General features: G+C 40.4%; 1 protein-coding gene across 4 annotated transcripts in view; it reads right to left on the bottom strand.

Annotated features, from left to right (window-relative positions):
• The window catches only part of CFAP61 (cilia and flagella associated protein 61), a 332957-nt gene that overhangs the window by 285996 nt on the left and 28859 nt on the right, over nt 1-18102 (bottom strand). For all 4 annotated transcript variants that reach the window (XM_019712531.3, XM_074317335.2, XM_074317333.2 and 1 more), the window contains exon 7: nt 6604-6736. In XM_019712531.3, the coding sequence (XP_019568090.2) occupies nt 6604-6736 (133 nt within the window). The remainder of the gene's footprint in view (nt 1-6603; nt 6737-18102) is intronic.

The following is an 18102-nucleotide window of genomic DNA, read 5'->3' as shown; positions in this document are numbered from 1 at the left end:
TCACTTTGCTGAAGTTTTCTTTTTCTTTTTTTTTTTTTTTCCATAAATGGATACTGGATTTTGTCAAATGCTTTTTCTGCATCTATTGACAGGAGCATACGATTTTGATTTTTCATTTTGTTTATGTGGTGTATCACGTTAATTGATTTGTGGATATTAAACCAAACTTACATACCAGGAATAAAACCCACTTGATTGTAGTGTATGATCTTTGTAATGTATTGCTGAATTTCGTTTACCAATATTTTGTTGAGTATTTTTGCATCTATGTTAATCAGGGATATTGGCCTACAGTTTTCTTTTTTCTTGTAATGTCTTTCTCTGGTTTTGAAATCAGGGTAATGGTGGCAGTGTAGAATGAGTGTGGGAGACTTCCCTCCTCTTAAATTTTTTGGAATAGTTTGAGAATAGATGTTAATTCTTGTTTTCAATGTTTGGTAAAAGTCACCTGTGAAGCTATCTAGTCCAGGATTTTTGTTTTTTTGGGAGCTTGTTGATTACTGATTCGATTTCATTAGTAATAATCGGTCAGTTCAGATTTTCTGTTTCTTCTTGATTCAGCCTTGCAAAATTGTATGCTTCTAGGAATTTATCCATTTCTTTCAGGTTACCCAACTTGTTGGCATATAACTGCTCATAGTATTTTCTTAAAATCTTTTGTATTTCTGTGGTGTCCATTGTTACATCTCATCTTTCATTTCTGATTTTATTTATTTGGTTCCTCTCTCTTTTTTCCTGATGACTCGGTTAAAGATTTATCAATTTTGTTTATCTTTTCAAAGAACCAGCTCTTCATTTCATTGATCCTTTGTATTTTTTTTTTCTAGCCTCTATTTTGCTTATTTTCACTTTAACCTTTATTGTTTCTTTCTTTCTACTCACTTTGGGCTTTGTTTGCTGTTATTTTTCCAGTTCCCTTAGGTGTAAAGTTAGATTGTTTAACATTTTTCTTGTTTCTTGAGGTAGGCCTATATTGCTATGAATTTCCCTCATAGCAGCTTTTGCTGTGTCCCATAGATTTGGGGTTGTTGTTATTTTATTTTCATTTGTCTAAAGGTGTACCTTTGGATTTCTTTGACAATCTCATTGGTAGCCCATTCATTGTTTAGTAGCATGTTATTTAGTCTCCATGTGTTTGTGTATTTTTAGGGCTTTGGGGAGAGGGGGTTGACTTCTAGTTTCATACCGTTATGGTCAGAGAAGATACTTGATATAATTTCAATCTTTTAGAATTTATTGAGACTCATTTTGTGGTCTAATATGTGATCATACTTGGAAAATGTTCCATGTGCACTTGAAAAGAATATATATTTTGCTGCTTTGCAGTGGAATGCTCTTAAAATATCAATTAAATCCATCTGGTGTAGTATGTCACTTAAGGCCGCTGTTTCTTTGTGAAGATCTGTCCATTGGTGTCAATGGGCTGTTAAAGTCCCATTGATTGTATTACTGTCTATTTCTCCCTTTATGTTGGTCAATATTTGTTTTATATACATATTTAGGTGCTCCGATACATAGATGTTTACTAGGGTAATGTTCTCTAGATGAACTGTTCCCTTTATCATTATGTAATGTCCTTCTTTGTCTCTTATTATAGACTTTGTTTTAAAGTCTTTTTTGCCTGGTATTAGTGTTGCTAACCCAGAATTTTTTTTAAAATTATCATTTGCATAAAATATCTTTTTCCATCCCTTTCCTTTCAGCCTTTGTGTGTCTTTCAATCTGAGGTGGATTCCTTGTAGACAGCACATGTATGGGTCTTATTTTCTTAACCATTCAGCTACCCTATGTCTTTTGATCGGAGAATTTAATCCATTTGCATTTAAAGTGATTAACGATAGTATATAGTTATTGCCATTTTATTATTCATATTTTTTATATTTTTTTCTTTGTTTGTTTAATTTCTCTCTTCCTCTTAAAGAAGTCCCTTTAACATTTCTTATAATACTGGCTTGGTAATGAATTCTTTTAGCATTTTTTGGTCTGGGAAGGTCTTTATCTCTCCTTCAGTTTTAAATGTTAGCCTTGCTGGATAATCTTGGTTGTAGGAACTTACTTTTCATCACTTTGAATATTTCCCTCCACTTCCTTGGCCTGCAAAGTTTCTGTTGAAAAATCAGCTGATGGTCTTTGGGAGCTCCCCGTAAATAACTATCTGTCTTTCCCTTATTGATTTTAGGATTCTCTCTTTGTCTTTAACCTTTGTCATTTTAATTATGATTTGTCTTGGTATGGGCCTCTTTGGATTCATCTTGTTTGGGACTCTCTGCACTTCCTGGCTTTGAATGTCTATTTTCTTCACCAGGTTAGGGAAGTTTTCAGTCATTATTTCTTCAAATAAGTCTCGATCCCTTGCTCCTTCTCTTTTCCTATGATGTGAATGTTGTTACACTTGATGTTGTCCCAGAGGTCCCTTAAACTATCTCATTTTTTTAAATTCTTTTTTCTTTCTGTTGTCCCAAATGGGTTTTTTTCTGCTACCTTGTCTTCTAAATCGCTGATTCAATCCTCTGCTTCATCTAATCTGCTGTTGATTCCTTCTAGTGTATTTTTCATTTCAGTTATCATATTCATTTCTGCCTGGTTCTTTTTCATGGTTTCTATGTCCTTCTTTATGCTTACCATCTCTTTGTTGAAGTTCTGACTAAGTTCCTTAAGCATTTTTATAACAAGTATTTTAAACTGTGTCTCTGGTAGGTTGGTTGCCGCCATTTCATTTAGTTTTTTGTTTTGTTTTTTTTCCTGGAAGTTTTCTCCTGTTCTTTCATTTGGGACATGTTTCATTTTTTCCTCATTCTGGCTGCCTCTCTACTTGCTTCTATGAATTAGGTAGATCTCATATGTCTCTCAGTCTTTGCCTGGTGGCCTTATATAGTAGGTGGCCTGCATGGTTCAGTGGTGCAATCTCCCTGATACATGTGCATGTTCCAGGAGTATCCCTTATGTGTATTCTCCTGTTGTAGTTGAGCCAGGATTTCTTTTGGCATGTCAGTGGTTGAGACTGACTCTCAGGCTGACTGTCTGTGAGGATTGACTATGCCCACAGTATATGAGCTGCTGTGTGGAGCTGACGCCTCAGAGTGGGATTTGACCCAGTGCATTCTTGTGCCTGTTGAGACCACCCTTTGCTTGTAGCATTTGTGTGGCTAATCAGGTAATGCTCTGGTGTGGTCAGCCTCTGGTGTGTTGTTTCTGGTGCCTCTGGGGAGGGGCTCCCATGCAGGCTAGTTTCAGCCTTGCTTCTGTCTGGCCCCAGCTACCTGGTAGGAGCTACAAAGCTATAGGCAGTTGGTTGCTGCCTGTACTGGACCTGAAGGCATGTGGGTTGGCCTTGCTGTGAACCAAGGCTGCTGCCACCAGTATCAGGCCTGGTGCAGCTTAGCAAACAGCCAAGGCCACTCCCAGGTCTGCTGCCACCTGCGGGTTGGCCATAAGGCTTAGCTGCTGAATGAGACTCCTTAGGTATGCAGGCCTGTCTGGTTGACCTGGTATTGACAGTGCCTCCAGTGATGCCACCTGAGTTGGGTGGGGTGGGGTCTCAGGGATTCACTGGGGTGCAGCCGGTGGTTTTCACAAAGTTAATGTATGTTCAGTTCTTGTGCCAGTGCAGAGCCTGTGGCCACTTCGCAAAATGACCAGAGAAAACTGCCACCTGCCACCACTCACCTTGGACCAATAGATTTCTGAGAGCCATGGCAGAAAGGCTGCAGCACAAGCTGGGGCTGCTCACTGTCCCCAAGTTTCCCAGGCTTCTATGGGACATCCTTTGTTGTAGAAGCTTCCTGCAGTGTGTTGTGTGAGATGACTGCCTAGGTGCTAAGAGTGCCCAGGGCAATGCCACACTAAGTGGGCAGGGTGGGGTCCCAGGGTGTCACCAAGATCAGGCACACACAGATTTTATTAGACCAATGCAGTCTCAGATTTGGCCCTGTGGGGGAGGGTTCAATACAGGAAAGATGGCGCCTCTCCCCCCTCCCCCCGTAGGTTACATATGAGATGGGCTCCACATAGAGATAACGGCAGCTGTCCCTCTAGTCCTCACCCTGCAGCCACACAACTCCATCTTTCCCTGTACATCTCTGGCATTTCTCGATTTGCTGCCCCTCCATCGAAGCCCAGGGAGAGTGCTTGCAAGCGAGTAAGTCTGTGCACAGGCCTTTTGTAGGATGTCTAGGTTTCCAGCTGCCTTCTGTCTCACTGGAATAGATAGAGTCCTCATTGATTTTTCACAGCCACATGTTGTGGGGACTCCTCCCCGGCACAGGACCCCTGGGTTGGGGAGCCTGGTGTGGGGATGGACTCTTTACTCTTCCAGATGGATCTCCGCTGCTGAGATGTCCTTCCCAGTGCTCAACCACTCTCCATGGGTTTGGGGTCAGCTTGTTTCATGTCTCCTTCCCTCCTACCAGTCTCAACCGGTCTCTTCTTTATATCCTTAATTATAAGGGTTCTGTTGAGGTACTCTTCAGATGACTTGAGGCTGACTGTCCTATTATTTATTTGTAATTATAATATGATCATGGGAGCTGGCAGACATCGAGTTTACCTATTCCACCATCTTGGACCTTCTTTCTTCCTCACATTTCTTATAGCACATGGTCACAGCCTCACCTTTCCTAAAGCTGAACAGTCACCACACATTCCCTAATGACCCTAAAGTGCTAACAGTCTATTGTTTTCAGTCGGACAATTTTTCCATACCACTGGGCAGACCCCCCTGAATATCTCTATTTCAGTATTTTCAGTTCTTAACAATTCCCAAAGCTTCAGATGGAGTGGCATGAGGTATAATGCCATCATGGTTTTTTTCAGGAAGGCCTACTTTAGCAGGCTCAAAGTAATATAAAGGCCTAAAGATACCTCAATACACTTACGTTTAGGTATCAAAATTAGGACTTTCATTATCAAATCCTGTGGGGCAAATGCAAAGAAATCCACTGTTCCCTAAAATTCTGTAAGGGTGAAGTGTGCCTCCAGGCATGGGACAAGGATGGGAGATAGTCTCAAGAGTTTCACAGTAGCTCACACCAGCTGCCTGGGGTCCTGAGTCAGCTTGTTCACTGCTCTGGGCTGAAATACACTAAAGCTAGTAGCTTGCCAGTTCTATTTTTTGCCCCTTTTCACCCTTTCCCTTGGGTGTGGACCTTTGGGTCTACAGCTGGCAAACCAGAGAATGTGCATTTCATTTTTCTCCAGTATTAGTAAAGCCTTCCCGTATGGACACTGTGCAATCGGGACACTTGTAGGGCATGTCCTGAGTCAGTGGTCACAACTGATAGGCTCACAGGGCCAGGCTGATACAAATTAGGGAAGATAGCCTGTAGGGTCGTGAAGCCCTGGGTCACAGTGGGAACAGGAGTGGGCTAGAGAACACCTGAACCACCTGCAGTGGCAGCCTCTCCAAAGCTCCAACTCACTAGGGCCCTGCAGCAAAGCAGACCCAATACACAATCCTGATTTTTCCAGAAAAGCTAGAAATTCCAATTGTTGTAGACAATTTACTAATTTTAAAATGTTATCCATTAATAAAACAAAATCTAATCATAATAACCTAAGTCAAATCATGAGAAAACATTGGACAAATCCAAACTGAGAAATATTCCAAAAAATAACTGACTTGTGCTCTTCTAAACTGCTATTATCATGACAGACAAAAACAGACTAGGAAGTTGTTACAGATTACAAGAGCCTGAAGACACATGGCACTTGAGTGCAATGAATGATCTGGATTTACTTTTGCTATAAAGGACACTATCAGGACTGTCAGTAAAATCTGAATAAGGTCTATATATTAGATAATAGGACTTAAGAATGGAAACCGCTTGACTTGATCATTGTACTACAGTTATATGAGAACATCCTTGTTTTCAGGAAATATACCCTGACGTATTTAGTGGTAAAGGAGCATTACATCTGCAACTTGCTCTTAAATGGCTCATTAAAAATATATAAACATATGTAATATATATTTATCTCCGTATACTGTGTTTCCCTGAAAATAAGACCTAGCCGGACAGGCCTTATTTGATTGTCCGGCTAGATCTTATTTTCGGGGAAACACGGTATATAGATAAATATATTAGAGAGAGAGAGCAAGCAAAGACAATGATAAAGCAAATATGGTAAAATGTTAACATTTAGGGAATTGGGGTGCTTATAAGTTTCTATAATTGTGAAATCTTGTAAAACAAAAAATTAAAAATTACTTTCCAAGTCAAAAAATAATATCCATCTGCCAGCAGGATGTTGGTTTGTAACTTCTGGTCTCTAGGATCTTGGGGTTTCAAAAATCACCTGTCGTCACCCCTCGAGGATCTTTTCCCCTCACCCTAACTCTAGCCCCTACCTCCAGAGACAGGCAAAGAATCTACAGCAGCCTAGACATCTGAGAGGACCTCACAAAAACCTAAAAACCTAAAGCCAGTTAACACTGGGAAGGGGGGTAATGCCACAACTTGGACGCTGGACTGGCATGCCACCTGGAAGGGCATAGGGAAAAGGAAGGAGATGGCAACCCCAGCAGCGCTGGGTGAAAAAGGAGCAATGTTGCTTACTTCTCTCATTTCTCTCATAAGCGTATCCCTATGTGGATTAATCACCAACCTCACACACGACAGCATGGTTCTCTTCATCTTGGGCTTCTATTAGTTCAGCCAGGAAGTAATCGCCGTAAGTTGCTTTCAGAATTGTGTTATGGTGCATAAATATTGGCATGAGATCATCATGATCTTCCACCCTGTTTAACAAAAAGGCTTAAGTTCAGTGTTCATTCCTTGAATGGATCGCCTACTAGATGCCAAACACTGTTCTAAACTCCAGGAATAATACAGCAACATGCTCACAAAATGAACTTACACTCTAATAGTAGAAACAGACAATAAAAATGTAACAAATACATTACTTGGAACTTTTCAAATAGTGTTAAGTGCTTTGGGATGGAGAATGATGGGGTTAAGTGGTCAGGGAAGACCTCTCTGAGGAGGGACATCAGATTAGAGACCTGAATGACGAAAGGGGAGGAAGCTATGTCAAGACCTAGGGGCGGAAAATTCCAGGCAGAAAGAACACACTCAACATGTTTGGGTGTGAAATATGGGACAGCATGTGTCATGAACCAAAGGATAAGAAGCAGGGGACAGCATTGTCCAAATATGTTCTAAAGAAGACTATTTCTATGACATTTTCCCCAGCATGCCTTTCCTCTCCCAATAAGAATTCCACTGTCTAAAAACAATTTCCTATTACAGCTCCCCTCCTGGAGTGTCACAGTTATATATTGAAGACTCTGAGAAGCACCACAATAAAGAATTCTAACCTTGTTTATGCATTTTTCCAACACTGTCCCATGGTATCCTTTATTCCTGAGATATCACTATACTTCCCATGGAGAGGTAAATGCTGATTTAAAGGTAATGATGTTCTTCTCACCATTCTGTGGATATCCATATCAAATCTCCATTCTCTACTGCGACTTTGGCAACCAGTGTTGTGTGTGTGGGGGGAAGGCCCCAGAACCAGGTTTATAGCAGCATGGTGATACTGACCTTTGTATCCATTTTGCTGCCATATTTAACATTCTTATTTTTAGTACATTCTCAGTTACATTTTGTCTTCTATTTTACCTGTCTCAGATGCTCTTATATTTTTTCCTAGTACTTTTCTTATTAAAATGTTCCACATTTGTATTATTTTTTTTATAGTGTATCTAATTTGACTACTAAATTTTACCCCACCCCGCACCACACCTTTCTTTCATTACTATGTCATCTTCATCATCCCACTCTATCTTCTATCATGTTCTCTTTGATATTAATAGTAGCTCCATCTAGTGAGTGATTAGCATGTATATAAAGCTCAGGGCTTTATCCAAATTATCATAGCAACCTCAGGAGGTAGGCACCATATTCACTTTGCAGATGGAGGAGAGCAAGGCTCATGGGGATGATGGAATGCTTTGCCTGAGAGGGAGACACAGTTGGCAGCAGAGCCACGTTATGAACTCAGGTCAGCTGACTTAAACCCTGCCATCACATCTACAATAAGCCAACAAGGCACTTCAAAATCTTCCTTTAATTTGACACTCCTTTTGCAAATTGGTAGCAGGAAGCACGAACACAAGCAAAACAGTTGAGAGGAGAGACTGGCTCAAAGGCCAATGGTCAACACTGTGGATCATCGCCAGTCATTCTGGATCAGATCCCCTGATCCTGCCACAGCTTCAATCCCCAAATCTAAATGCTTTAAACTGGACAACTCCATATATTCTGGATGAAACTCTCTACCCTGCTCCCAGGATGAAACCTTTACCTCTGGTGACATAGGCCCATCTGTTGGAATGATGTTGGGTTTTCATCAATAATAAGAATCTTGATGGAAAAAAATACGTTTGAGAAACTAGGTCTCTGCCCTATAAAACCTCAGAACTAAGAAGAGAGCTAGACAACAGACCATGGCACAAGAAGGAAAACGCGCGCGCGCATGCACACACACACACACACACACACACACACACACACACACAAACACACACACATATAGAAGATTACAACCAAAGGGATTAAACATAACTCCCTGGGTTGAGCTTTATTCTTAACCTTTTGTCAACACTCTCTGAAAGGAGTGACAGTAGGGGGCCCTTATCCAGGCAACCAGGATATTTACTTGCTATATTATCAACCTGGTTATGATGTCACCCAACAGTTTATTCCACATGTCAGGGAATTAGAGGAATTCTCTAGTGGTGAGTCTAAAACATGGAACCAGAAACAAACACCAACTGTGTTTTTAGGATGAACACGACTGTACTCTGGTGCCCTAGCCATTTTACAAGCTATTTCAGCTCTGCACTAATTGTTTTTTAAATAGTCCTGATCACTTGCCTATCTATTTTTATGTGTATGTTATCAGTTTGAAAGCTACCAGGTGCCACCTGTGGCCAGGTATACTGAGGCTCCACAATAAATGCATCAAGGCTCATAGTGCTCTTTTGAAAAGATTGGAAAGAAACAATACAGTGTAGTGGTCAGTCTGGGCTGGGAAGCCACATGCCTGTGTCTGGATTTAACAGCTGTAACACTGGGCAAGTCATTTAACCTCTCTACGCCAGTTTTCTGATCTATAATAAAGACAGTAAATGTTAAGATAATAATGTGTGACATGTTATTATTAACATTATTATTACTTAGGTAGGACGTGTCAATAAGAACAATTGAAGAACATTTATAATCAATGCACGGAATGGAAGAGGTTATCACTACAAAAGCTTGAATCATTGTACCAGTTGCCCATTGGACATTGTAGATATAAACTCTCCCATTCCATCCCTATCACTAATTTTGTTTAAAACCCTGCTTTCTTCACCTCATTCCCTTACTCGAAAGTTTTTACCAGCCCCGTTTCTGAGATAAACACAGAGCCCTTAGCCTCATTTTAAGGCCTCCATCTTTCCATCCTTATCACCAACAAAGACACAAGTTGATCTACTTATTGTCCCTAGATAGGGACCTCCCAATTTCCCTCCTTCTACCTCTTTTCCTATCCAGTGCTGTGACCCCCTCACTTGTTCCAAATTCCAGCATCTTTAAAGGATCACCTATACCCTCTACCTTCCAGGGGCTCATATTCTCAGCCTGCTTTCCTAGAAACCCAATGGCAGGGTCATTACTGGATACTTATTGTCCACTTCTGGTATTAATGTCAATGAAGGGCTCTTTGGGGACACAGAGGCAGTTCTGTGCTTCTCTGCCACAAAGACTCTCTCTTTGACTAAACTCTAGCCAGGATACTCTGAGCCCTCTTCTTGACTGGGCCTCAATCTTGAGCTATAAAGACTTGAACAAACACATTTTCTAACAGCTCAAGGTCACCTCCCTAGGATGACCCTAGTCCCCCTTAAAGTGCCTTCCGGAGAAAGCTTAAGGCTGCTAAAAGAATTTCCAATTTGTTCCAGCCAACACCTGAGGATAGGGCCTGTCTCCCAGTCTCTGTGGGAGGGTAGGAGCCTAATTTCAATAAGCACGTTAACAAATTCAGATGGGTTTCACGTGGACCAATCCCCTCTTCCCACTTTTTGTAATTTTTCACTTCCCTGACTCTATTGAGCCCCTTCTCACTCACACACCTACCTGTTCTCTCATTCTCCCTTCAAAATTCCTAGTCACCTTTGTACAAATTGAAGTTGAATTCAGTTCACGCTGGACTTTTTTCCCTACTGCAATAATTATTGATTAAGATATGTCCTTACCACTTTCACCAGTGTCTGGCTTTGTTGACCTTTAACATCTGCACACCCAGCAGTGTAGGTACAACCATGACAGCCAATATGGATCCTTACCATGTGCCAGGACCTCGTCCAGTGTCCCACATGCACTGACAGCGCTGGTGGTGCCATCGCTAAGACTGTTCTCCAGGTGAGGGACATGTGCCTTGAGAGGGCATATCTGGGGAGTGGGCCCACAGTCCCTCTACTTGTTCTCTGACTCTACTTCCTGAGAAGCCTGCCCAGTCACTTCATGTTAAGCCTTGATTTCTCATCTGCAAAAGGGACAGGATCAAGGATAGAGTGGAGGGTTCAATGTGGTAATACAAGGGACACCCTCAACTTCACTCTCTGGCAGGAAGTAAGCCCTCAGCAGCATTTGCTTTGGAGAGATTTCATATACCCCTGTCACGGCCACACCACCTGGAAACCCCCACTAGCTGGCTCTACCTGAGCACACAGGACCCTGGCTGAAAGAGCCTAGAATGCCACACTGCATTCCAGAAACCACTTACTTCCCCACTTAGCAACCTGCCAAAAGGGTGCTAACAGGTGGCTTTGGTTTGTAAAGAATCCTGGAATGAAATTGGTAAAAAAAAAAAAAAATTCTAGGAGAGAATAGCCAACAAATCCATTTCTAAACATTTTGCCAAAATAAAATTCTGTACCAATATTTAGTAATAGAGATAATTATTTTAAATAATAGGAAAATAATTCAATATCCTAATCATTTAAAGTGGATCAAGACAGCTACCACCCAGGGAACTCCAAAGTAAACTGTGTACCATGGGCTTTTCTCTATATGATGGACACAAAAATATTACCCCATAGATTTAAAAATCAGGAATAAAGGTTCAGAGAGACCGAGGACTTGAGTAAGCCTAATCATGAGCCCTCAGCAGCCCATTAACAAAGTTAACCATAATTATACCTCAATACTAATTCTTCTGGGAAAATAAGAAGAAAACATTTAAATTGTGCAGTTCTGAAGAGTCTCTCCCTTAGCCCTTCCTCAAAATGGATAAAGTGGAACTTGTTCTGCTAAATGCATTCCTTGGGGTAATTGATAATTTATGATCTTGCATCAGCCCTAGTGCTAATGATAAAATATGACATCAGCCTAACAGAGTCTCAAATGGCATATGACAAAGTCCAGCCACACAGAAACAAAACACCCGGCTACCAAAAACAATTCATCCCATAAAATGTTTAAATTCGAGCACTCTGAGGTGAGGGGCACCACCTGCCATTCAGACAGGTGGAGAGCCACAATTCCTTATGAATTTGTTCTGCAAAGGAGAGCCACAAGCATGTCACCAACAGCGTTTCAGTGGTGATGATTATGGAGGGTTATAGTTCATCAACATAAAGTACAATGGGAATGACACCATTCTCTGAGTGAAAAGCAACATTCCTTTATATCTTCCATTCAGTACATGGCCTGGAGGAGGCAACAATGCACTTGTTCATGTAATCAGAGAATATTTCAACTTGTTTGGAGGAAACAAAAGGTCTGATTGATCACTCAGGCACATAAATGTCCATCAGATTCCGAAAAACATGCCAGATGAAAATGTAGTAAAATCCAAAGCTTAAAAAAACAACAGCCTCCCAAGAAGGGGAGTCCTCCTTGGGAGGACTTGGGGTATGAATGTCCTCTAAACCCAGGAGAAGATAAAATGAAGAATGACAGGGACCTGATGGGTCTCACTGGCTTCCTGGGAGATGGGGACAAGAAAGAACTCACTCATCATGTTCACTGTGCCAGTTAGCTAGGCTTTCAAGGAGTATTTGTGACACCTGGAAACCACAGAACTTTCCCCGCTGTCTCACACGGTCTCTTGGTGATAGGCAGGCCCAAAGACTGCTTTAATGTCTCAGCATCCTGACCACTCTTCCATTTTATGACAATCCTAGAGGAAAATCTCCAGGACAACTTCCTTTGAGTGTAGGACGTGCATGTTTCTTGCCAGCAAAGAAACCATTGCAAGTTCACAGATGGAAAGTTCACACAGAAGGGCTATAACAGCAGCATCAGTCCACCTCTGCCTTCAGAATGTTGGCAGGGCCTCCTCTCTCCCATCAGATGGCATTTTCCACACTCAGAGAGGATTTGCATTTCATTACTACACTTAAAAGTGAAATGTTGAAAAAGTGATTCTGATGTCACTTTAAATGCCATAAGTATTATATATTTTGTCAAGCCTGAGAGTGTGTATGTGTGTGTATGTTTTAAGAAATCAATGACTGAAGAAAAAAATTCATAGGGGATCCAATGTAGTGGTAGTGCTAAAGAATGCAGTGTATTACGGCCAAACAAACCTTTCACATTGAACACTGTTTTAACTTGGGGCAGGAGAACCTACAGATCGTGCCAACTAGATTTTTCTTTTTATTCAGATCTGTAAAATAAAACACCTTTCTCTTTCCAAGATCTCTTCTGACCTCTAGTGGTCTGCTTTAAGAAAATCAAATCCATCATTTCTAAACTATCTATTCCATTTTAGAACTTTAAAATGGACTTTGGAACCATTTGGCTTATACTCCTTGGAAAATATCATGATTTTAAAAGTTATAAAGGATTTTAAACCCTAATAACTTCAAAGTATATCCAAGGCCAATTAAAGGCCCCTTCCATTTATACCACAAGGATCTGATCCAAAAGTCTATCTTGGTACACAATCGCTCCAGTTGGATTGTTAACCAGATTCTATTTGCCAGGTACCAGGACTCAAGAAGATTGATGGTGCAAGTCCGAATTGCTCTACCTCTTCTTTTTGAATGTTTTAGGATATTCGTAACTTAAGCATCAGAATCTCCATTTATATGAAATTGCTCAGAAGTCAAGCTTAAGTGGATTCCTAAAAAGCATGAGACTATCAAATGCTTACTAAAAATAATTGCTTTAAGAGGTGAAAAGTTAGTATTTAAAAAACACGAGTTTTATATTTTAAAGTCCTAAGTTGTTTTTCATCTATTTTAAATAGCAATAACGTTGACCCAATTTGGTTAACCATTCTTATCACCAAAAAATCAGTATGCCATTATAGTTACAGTAGTTCCTCCCATTTGTCCTCAGTTGTGCTTTCCATGATTTCAGTTACCTGTAGTCAACTGAGGTCCAAAAATATTAAATAAAAAATTCCAAAGATAAAAAATTCATTAGTTTTAAGTTGTGTGCCATTCTGAATAACGTGATGTGATGAAATCTCTCGCTGTCCCACTTCATCACACCCTGGACATAATCATCTTTTCTCCATACTGTATACACTACCTGCCCATTAGTCACTTAGTCTCAGTTATCAGATTGGTTATCAGAGAGAGAGAGAACACTTTCATATAACTTTTACTATAACATATTGTTATAACTGTTCTATTTTATTATGTTGTTATTGTTAATCTCTTACTGTGCCTAATTTATAAATTAAACTTTACAATAGGTATATGTATAGGAAAACACATAGTATATATAGAGTTCAGTACTATCCCTGGTTTCAGGCATCCACTGGGGGTCTTGGGACATATTCCCCACAGAGAAGGGGTGACTACTGCACTTTACAACACTGACTGACAGCACATAGCCCTTGTCTGGTAACTCTTACTCCACTCCGATGAGGGCTTGAAAAAGGTAGGTTTCTTTCCCCGCAGAAGGTTCATTCCAATTGTTTCTAAGTCTGAGAAAATCTCAAATTCACCACCAATGATTAGTCACACTCACTATAGATTATATAGATGTATCCAGAAGCAGCTATGCTTCATTTCAGATATTATGCAAAATACAGAATAGTAACTTCAATAATTAGTGGCTAAGTAGGGGGCAGATTACCACACAATTTTCCACATGGGTAAATCAAAGAAATGGGATTGGGGATTACAGCATTAATTCACTGGTTCTGAATATGTTGCTAGGTAAATGGTGGAAGGATAATTACATGCCTAAACCCTACACTGGTTTAGTGTCTTAAGAATTGTGTTCTTCACCATTAATTATTTGTGTAAGTAACTATTAATGAAACAAATGTTGAAAAATAAATGTGGGGGAAACAAATGAGGCAGACTGAGGGGATGCACAGCCATGCCCACCTGACGTTTTGAAAACGTCTTCTCTTTTCCTACATTATTAAGGATGAAGATAGTCTGCATAAGTGCATTTTCCAGATACCTGAAACTCTACATCTGCAGGTATCAACACTCGAATTTGAACATTTTGGACAGAAGGCTTCTTAAAATGTGTCACACTTCTCCACCTTCTGCAAGCAAAAGCATCTATCGTCATGTCACAATTTCCTCATGAATTCACTACAATACACTAAATTATCCTTTTATAAATGTCCCTTCCTCATTACACTGTCATCTCTTTGTCACCAGGACTATTCCTCTTGTGATTTTCTTCTTGCAGATTTTCCGTGGGCTGGGCAAGAGGGACACTTCACCATCAGAGGTTGAATAAGCAAAACCTCACAGTAAGGAATCAATAAGGTTTAGTACAAGCCATGCAGGCCTTGTCTACTTCAAGGTTACAGTCCATAACACTAAAGTTTTCAAGGGCAAACGAAGGAAAGAAGGGAGTGGGATGCAAAGGAGGAAAGGTAGAAGACCAACTCACAACTACTAGTTACCACAGGCTTACTAGCATCCTGAATGACATATGGGACATCTGTGAATAGATTAGCAAAGATGTCTCCTTACTAAAAAGTGAAAGAAATAGGTGATCTTTACATAAGCTGCCTCCATACATGTCAGTTTCAGTTTTAGACTTACATACAATTTTCTATTACATAATGTCTTTCTGAATATCTATGTTGAAAGTACTTAAACTTTGAAATTCCTCAAGAAAATGACAGTCCCCAATATCCAAATCTGGTATACTTTAAGAAAATATGCAGCCTCCCAGTTGGTGAATATGAGCTGTAATAAAACACTATAGTGAATGTTTAAATAAATAAAATTTATTACAGTAAAAGACACACTGCCATTAATTCCCCTCAAAATCCTCTTTCTCTCTTCAAACACACTTATCTCATCGTTCTTGCCACTTTCTGAAACAGTTCTGGAAGTCCTCTTCTGTGAATGTCTTTATTTGCGCTGTTGTGGCTGCCTCGATGTCCTGAATCAACTCAAAACGTTTACCTTTCATAGCCATTTTGACTTCGTGGAGCCAGAAGTCGCAGAGTGCCAAATTCGGTGAATAAGGTAGATGAGGACACACTATAATGTTATTTGACAGAAATTGCCATGCCAGAAGTGATGTGTGACAAGGAGGCATTGTCATGATGGAAGATGAAAACTTTTGCACATTTCATGTTAATGCATTGTTCATGATCCATGATTTATGGCACACTTTAAAACACACCTTCTCTCAACCGTAGCTCACACCTGACTGACTGCAAAAACAAGTTGAAATTTGTCACACACTGTTACTAAGATTCAATGTGCAGCTTTGTGTATTGAAGATCCCTGCCTTTCCATTGGAGGGCACTCAGCAGCAGCATTCACCGTATTTTTTATCACACCTCTCATGGAGTTTTGGGGAAAGTGGTGAATCTGGAGATGCAAGGGGCATGGAAGCTCTGCCCCTTTGCCCATACCTTGCCCTATATAGCTCTTCCATCTGACTATTCCTGAGTTACAACCTTTTATAATAAACTAGTGAAATAAACTAGTAAAAAAAAAACAAAAAAATTTTTTGAAATATGCCTCCCTCACCTATAACCTATTCCCCTCTACCTTCCCCCAAGAATAGTCTTTTTTTTACATACAAGTTTAATCATCCATCCAGATAATTTCTGAACTGGAAATTATTTTAAGTTCAACTATTTTATACATTAAAAATGGAACCTGTAAAATGGCACTCAAACCCACAAATATTTAGATAAGTGCAAATTTAAAAAAGAAAATTACTGTTTTGACTTAACAGAGTAGAAACAGTATTAATAACTGAAAATATCCAGCATTGGTGAGGACATAAGAAAACAGGACTCTGTTGGTTAGAATATAAATTGACATAATTATTTTGGTTGGATAATCTGGTAGGATCTATTTTTAAATCTTAGTATTTGATACACTCCTACCTAGAAATTCTACTTCTAGGTGTCTCTAATATAGAAAAAATAGCATGCATACTTGAAGACATATGTACAAGGCTATTTACCACAGTGTTACTTGTTATAAAATAAAATGAGGACAAATTTCCAAAAATTAATTTCATTAATTCCATTAATTAAATGAATTATAGTAGAGCTACATGATGAAATGCCATGCAGCCACTAAATAAAATTTATCTGGAAAGATGATGAGCTGCTATATTAAGTGAAAAATACAATTTAAGAACATATGATAGGATTACCTCATAAAAATGGCTGTGTGAGGTGAGCCTCTTGAAATCTCCCCTGAAATTTACAACAAATTGAACAGCTATAACTCCACAAAGGACTCCCTGCGCAGCAGACAGGCAAGACTAAGAGACGCGCAATTGAAATCATCTAAAGGTGGGCAAATAGGGCGAGCGGGGGAGGTGGGAAGGGGGAAACGAGGAGATGCGGGCCAGTGCTGGCTGCAAAGTGCAGAATGAGCTCGGAGCTCCCTGCATTCCGAGGCTACTGCAGTGACGGGAGAGGGAAGAACTCGGACTGCTAGTGCTCCGCTTATGGCCCACAGTCGGGCCTGAGAGATCAGCACACACCGCGGCTGAACCCCACCCTCAAGGCAGAGGCCTCGGAGCAAAGATTGAGGGAAGAAGGGTAAAAATGGTGGTTTAAGCTCCCACTGCCAAGCAGAGGACAGAAAGCATAGGCACCGAGCCCAGCCGACTTCCCCCCCAACCTCCCTGAGCTCGCCTCACCCCCACCTGCCCAGTGCTAGAAGCGGAATGGTAGCAGTGTCAGATCAAAAGAACAGAATATTTGCAGTTCTGAGAACTGTGTCGTGCAGCCATGAACTCGCAGCCCAATTAGTTCCGGCAAAGGGGAGAGAGTCTTGGGTGCAGGACCAGCTGTGCTGGTGGTCGCCACCATTGCTCAGAGCCACCTCTCACAACCCACCCCGCCCCTGCCGGTACTTATCTGGGCAGATCTCTGCAGGGGTAAACAGAGCCACTGAAACACACAGGCCCTGAAACTGGTACAGGAAGACCTTGGGAACTTCAGAAGCTCTCCACATTCCCCAACGGAGGAGCGCCCTGAGACCCAGGCAACCTGCTCACAGAGGAGAAGCCCGCCTTCCAGGGAACCCCCACCCCATTGTGTGAGAAACTAAAACAGTGCAGAGAAAATATAACACTATAGCGTGACAGAGAATAAAAGGCTGCAGTCAGAGAGAAAATAAAATATTCTATCAACACCTACTGGAAAGCAAAAGAAAGACTGCTTCCTATCAACCTGTTGCAGAACCCACTCCTGTAGATGCCTAGGAAGAGAAACAATAATTCATTAACTGCCATGAATAACTAAAGTACAAGCAGCTCAGAAAGAAAACGAAAAGTCTTCAGAAAATGAACTTAAAGACATGGAAATATGTGACTTAAATAACAGAAAATTAAAGATCTTAAAAAACTCAATGAGATGCAAGAAAACACAGACAGGAAGTTTAATGAACTCAGAACACAATCAAAGAACAAAATAAACATTTTACCAAAGACATTGAAATTTTTTAAAAGAACCAAAAAGAACTTCTGGAGATTCAACAAAAAAAAATAAACTACCTAGGAATAAACTTAACCAAGAATGTGAAAGACCTATACACTGAAAACTACATGACATTTTTTTAAAATTGAAGAAGACACAAAGCAATGGAAAGACATTCCGTGTTCCGGATTGGAACAATCAACATAGTTAAAACGGGCATAT

Source organism: Rhinolophus sinicus, chromosome 13 (assembly GCF_057876585.1).
Source record: "Rhinolophus sinicus isolate RSI-liver-muscle chromosome 13, RSI-T2T, whole genome shotgun sequence".
NCBI classification, from domain to species: domain Eukaryota; kingdom Metazoa; phylum Chordata; class Mammalia; order Chiroptera; family Rhinolophidae; genus Rhinolophus; species Rhinolophus sinicus.
The sequence above is the reverse complement of the archived record's forward strand: the minus strand, read 5'-3'. Positions and strand labels throughout refer to the sequence as shown.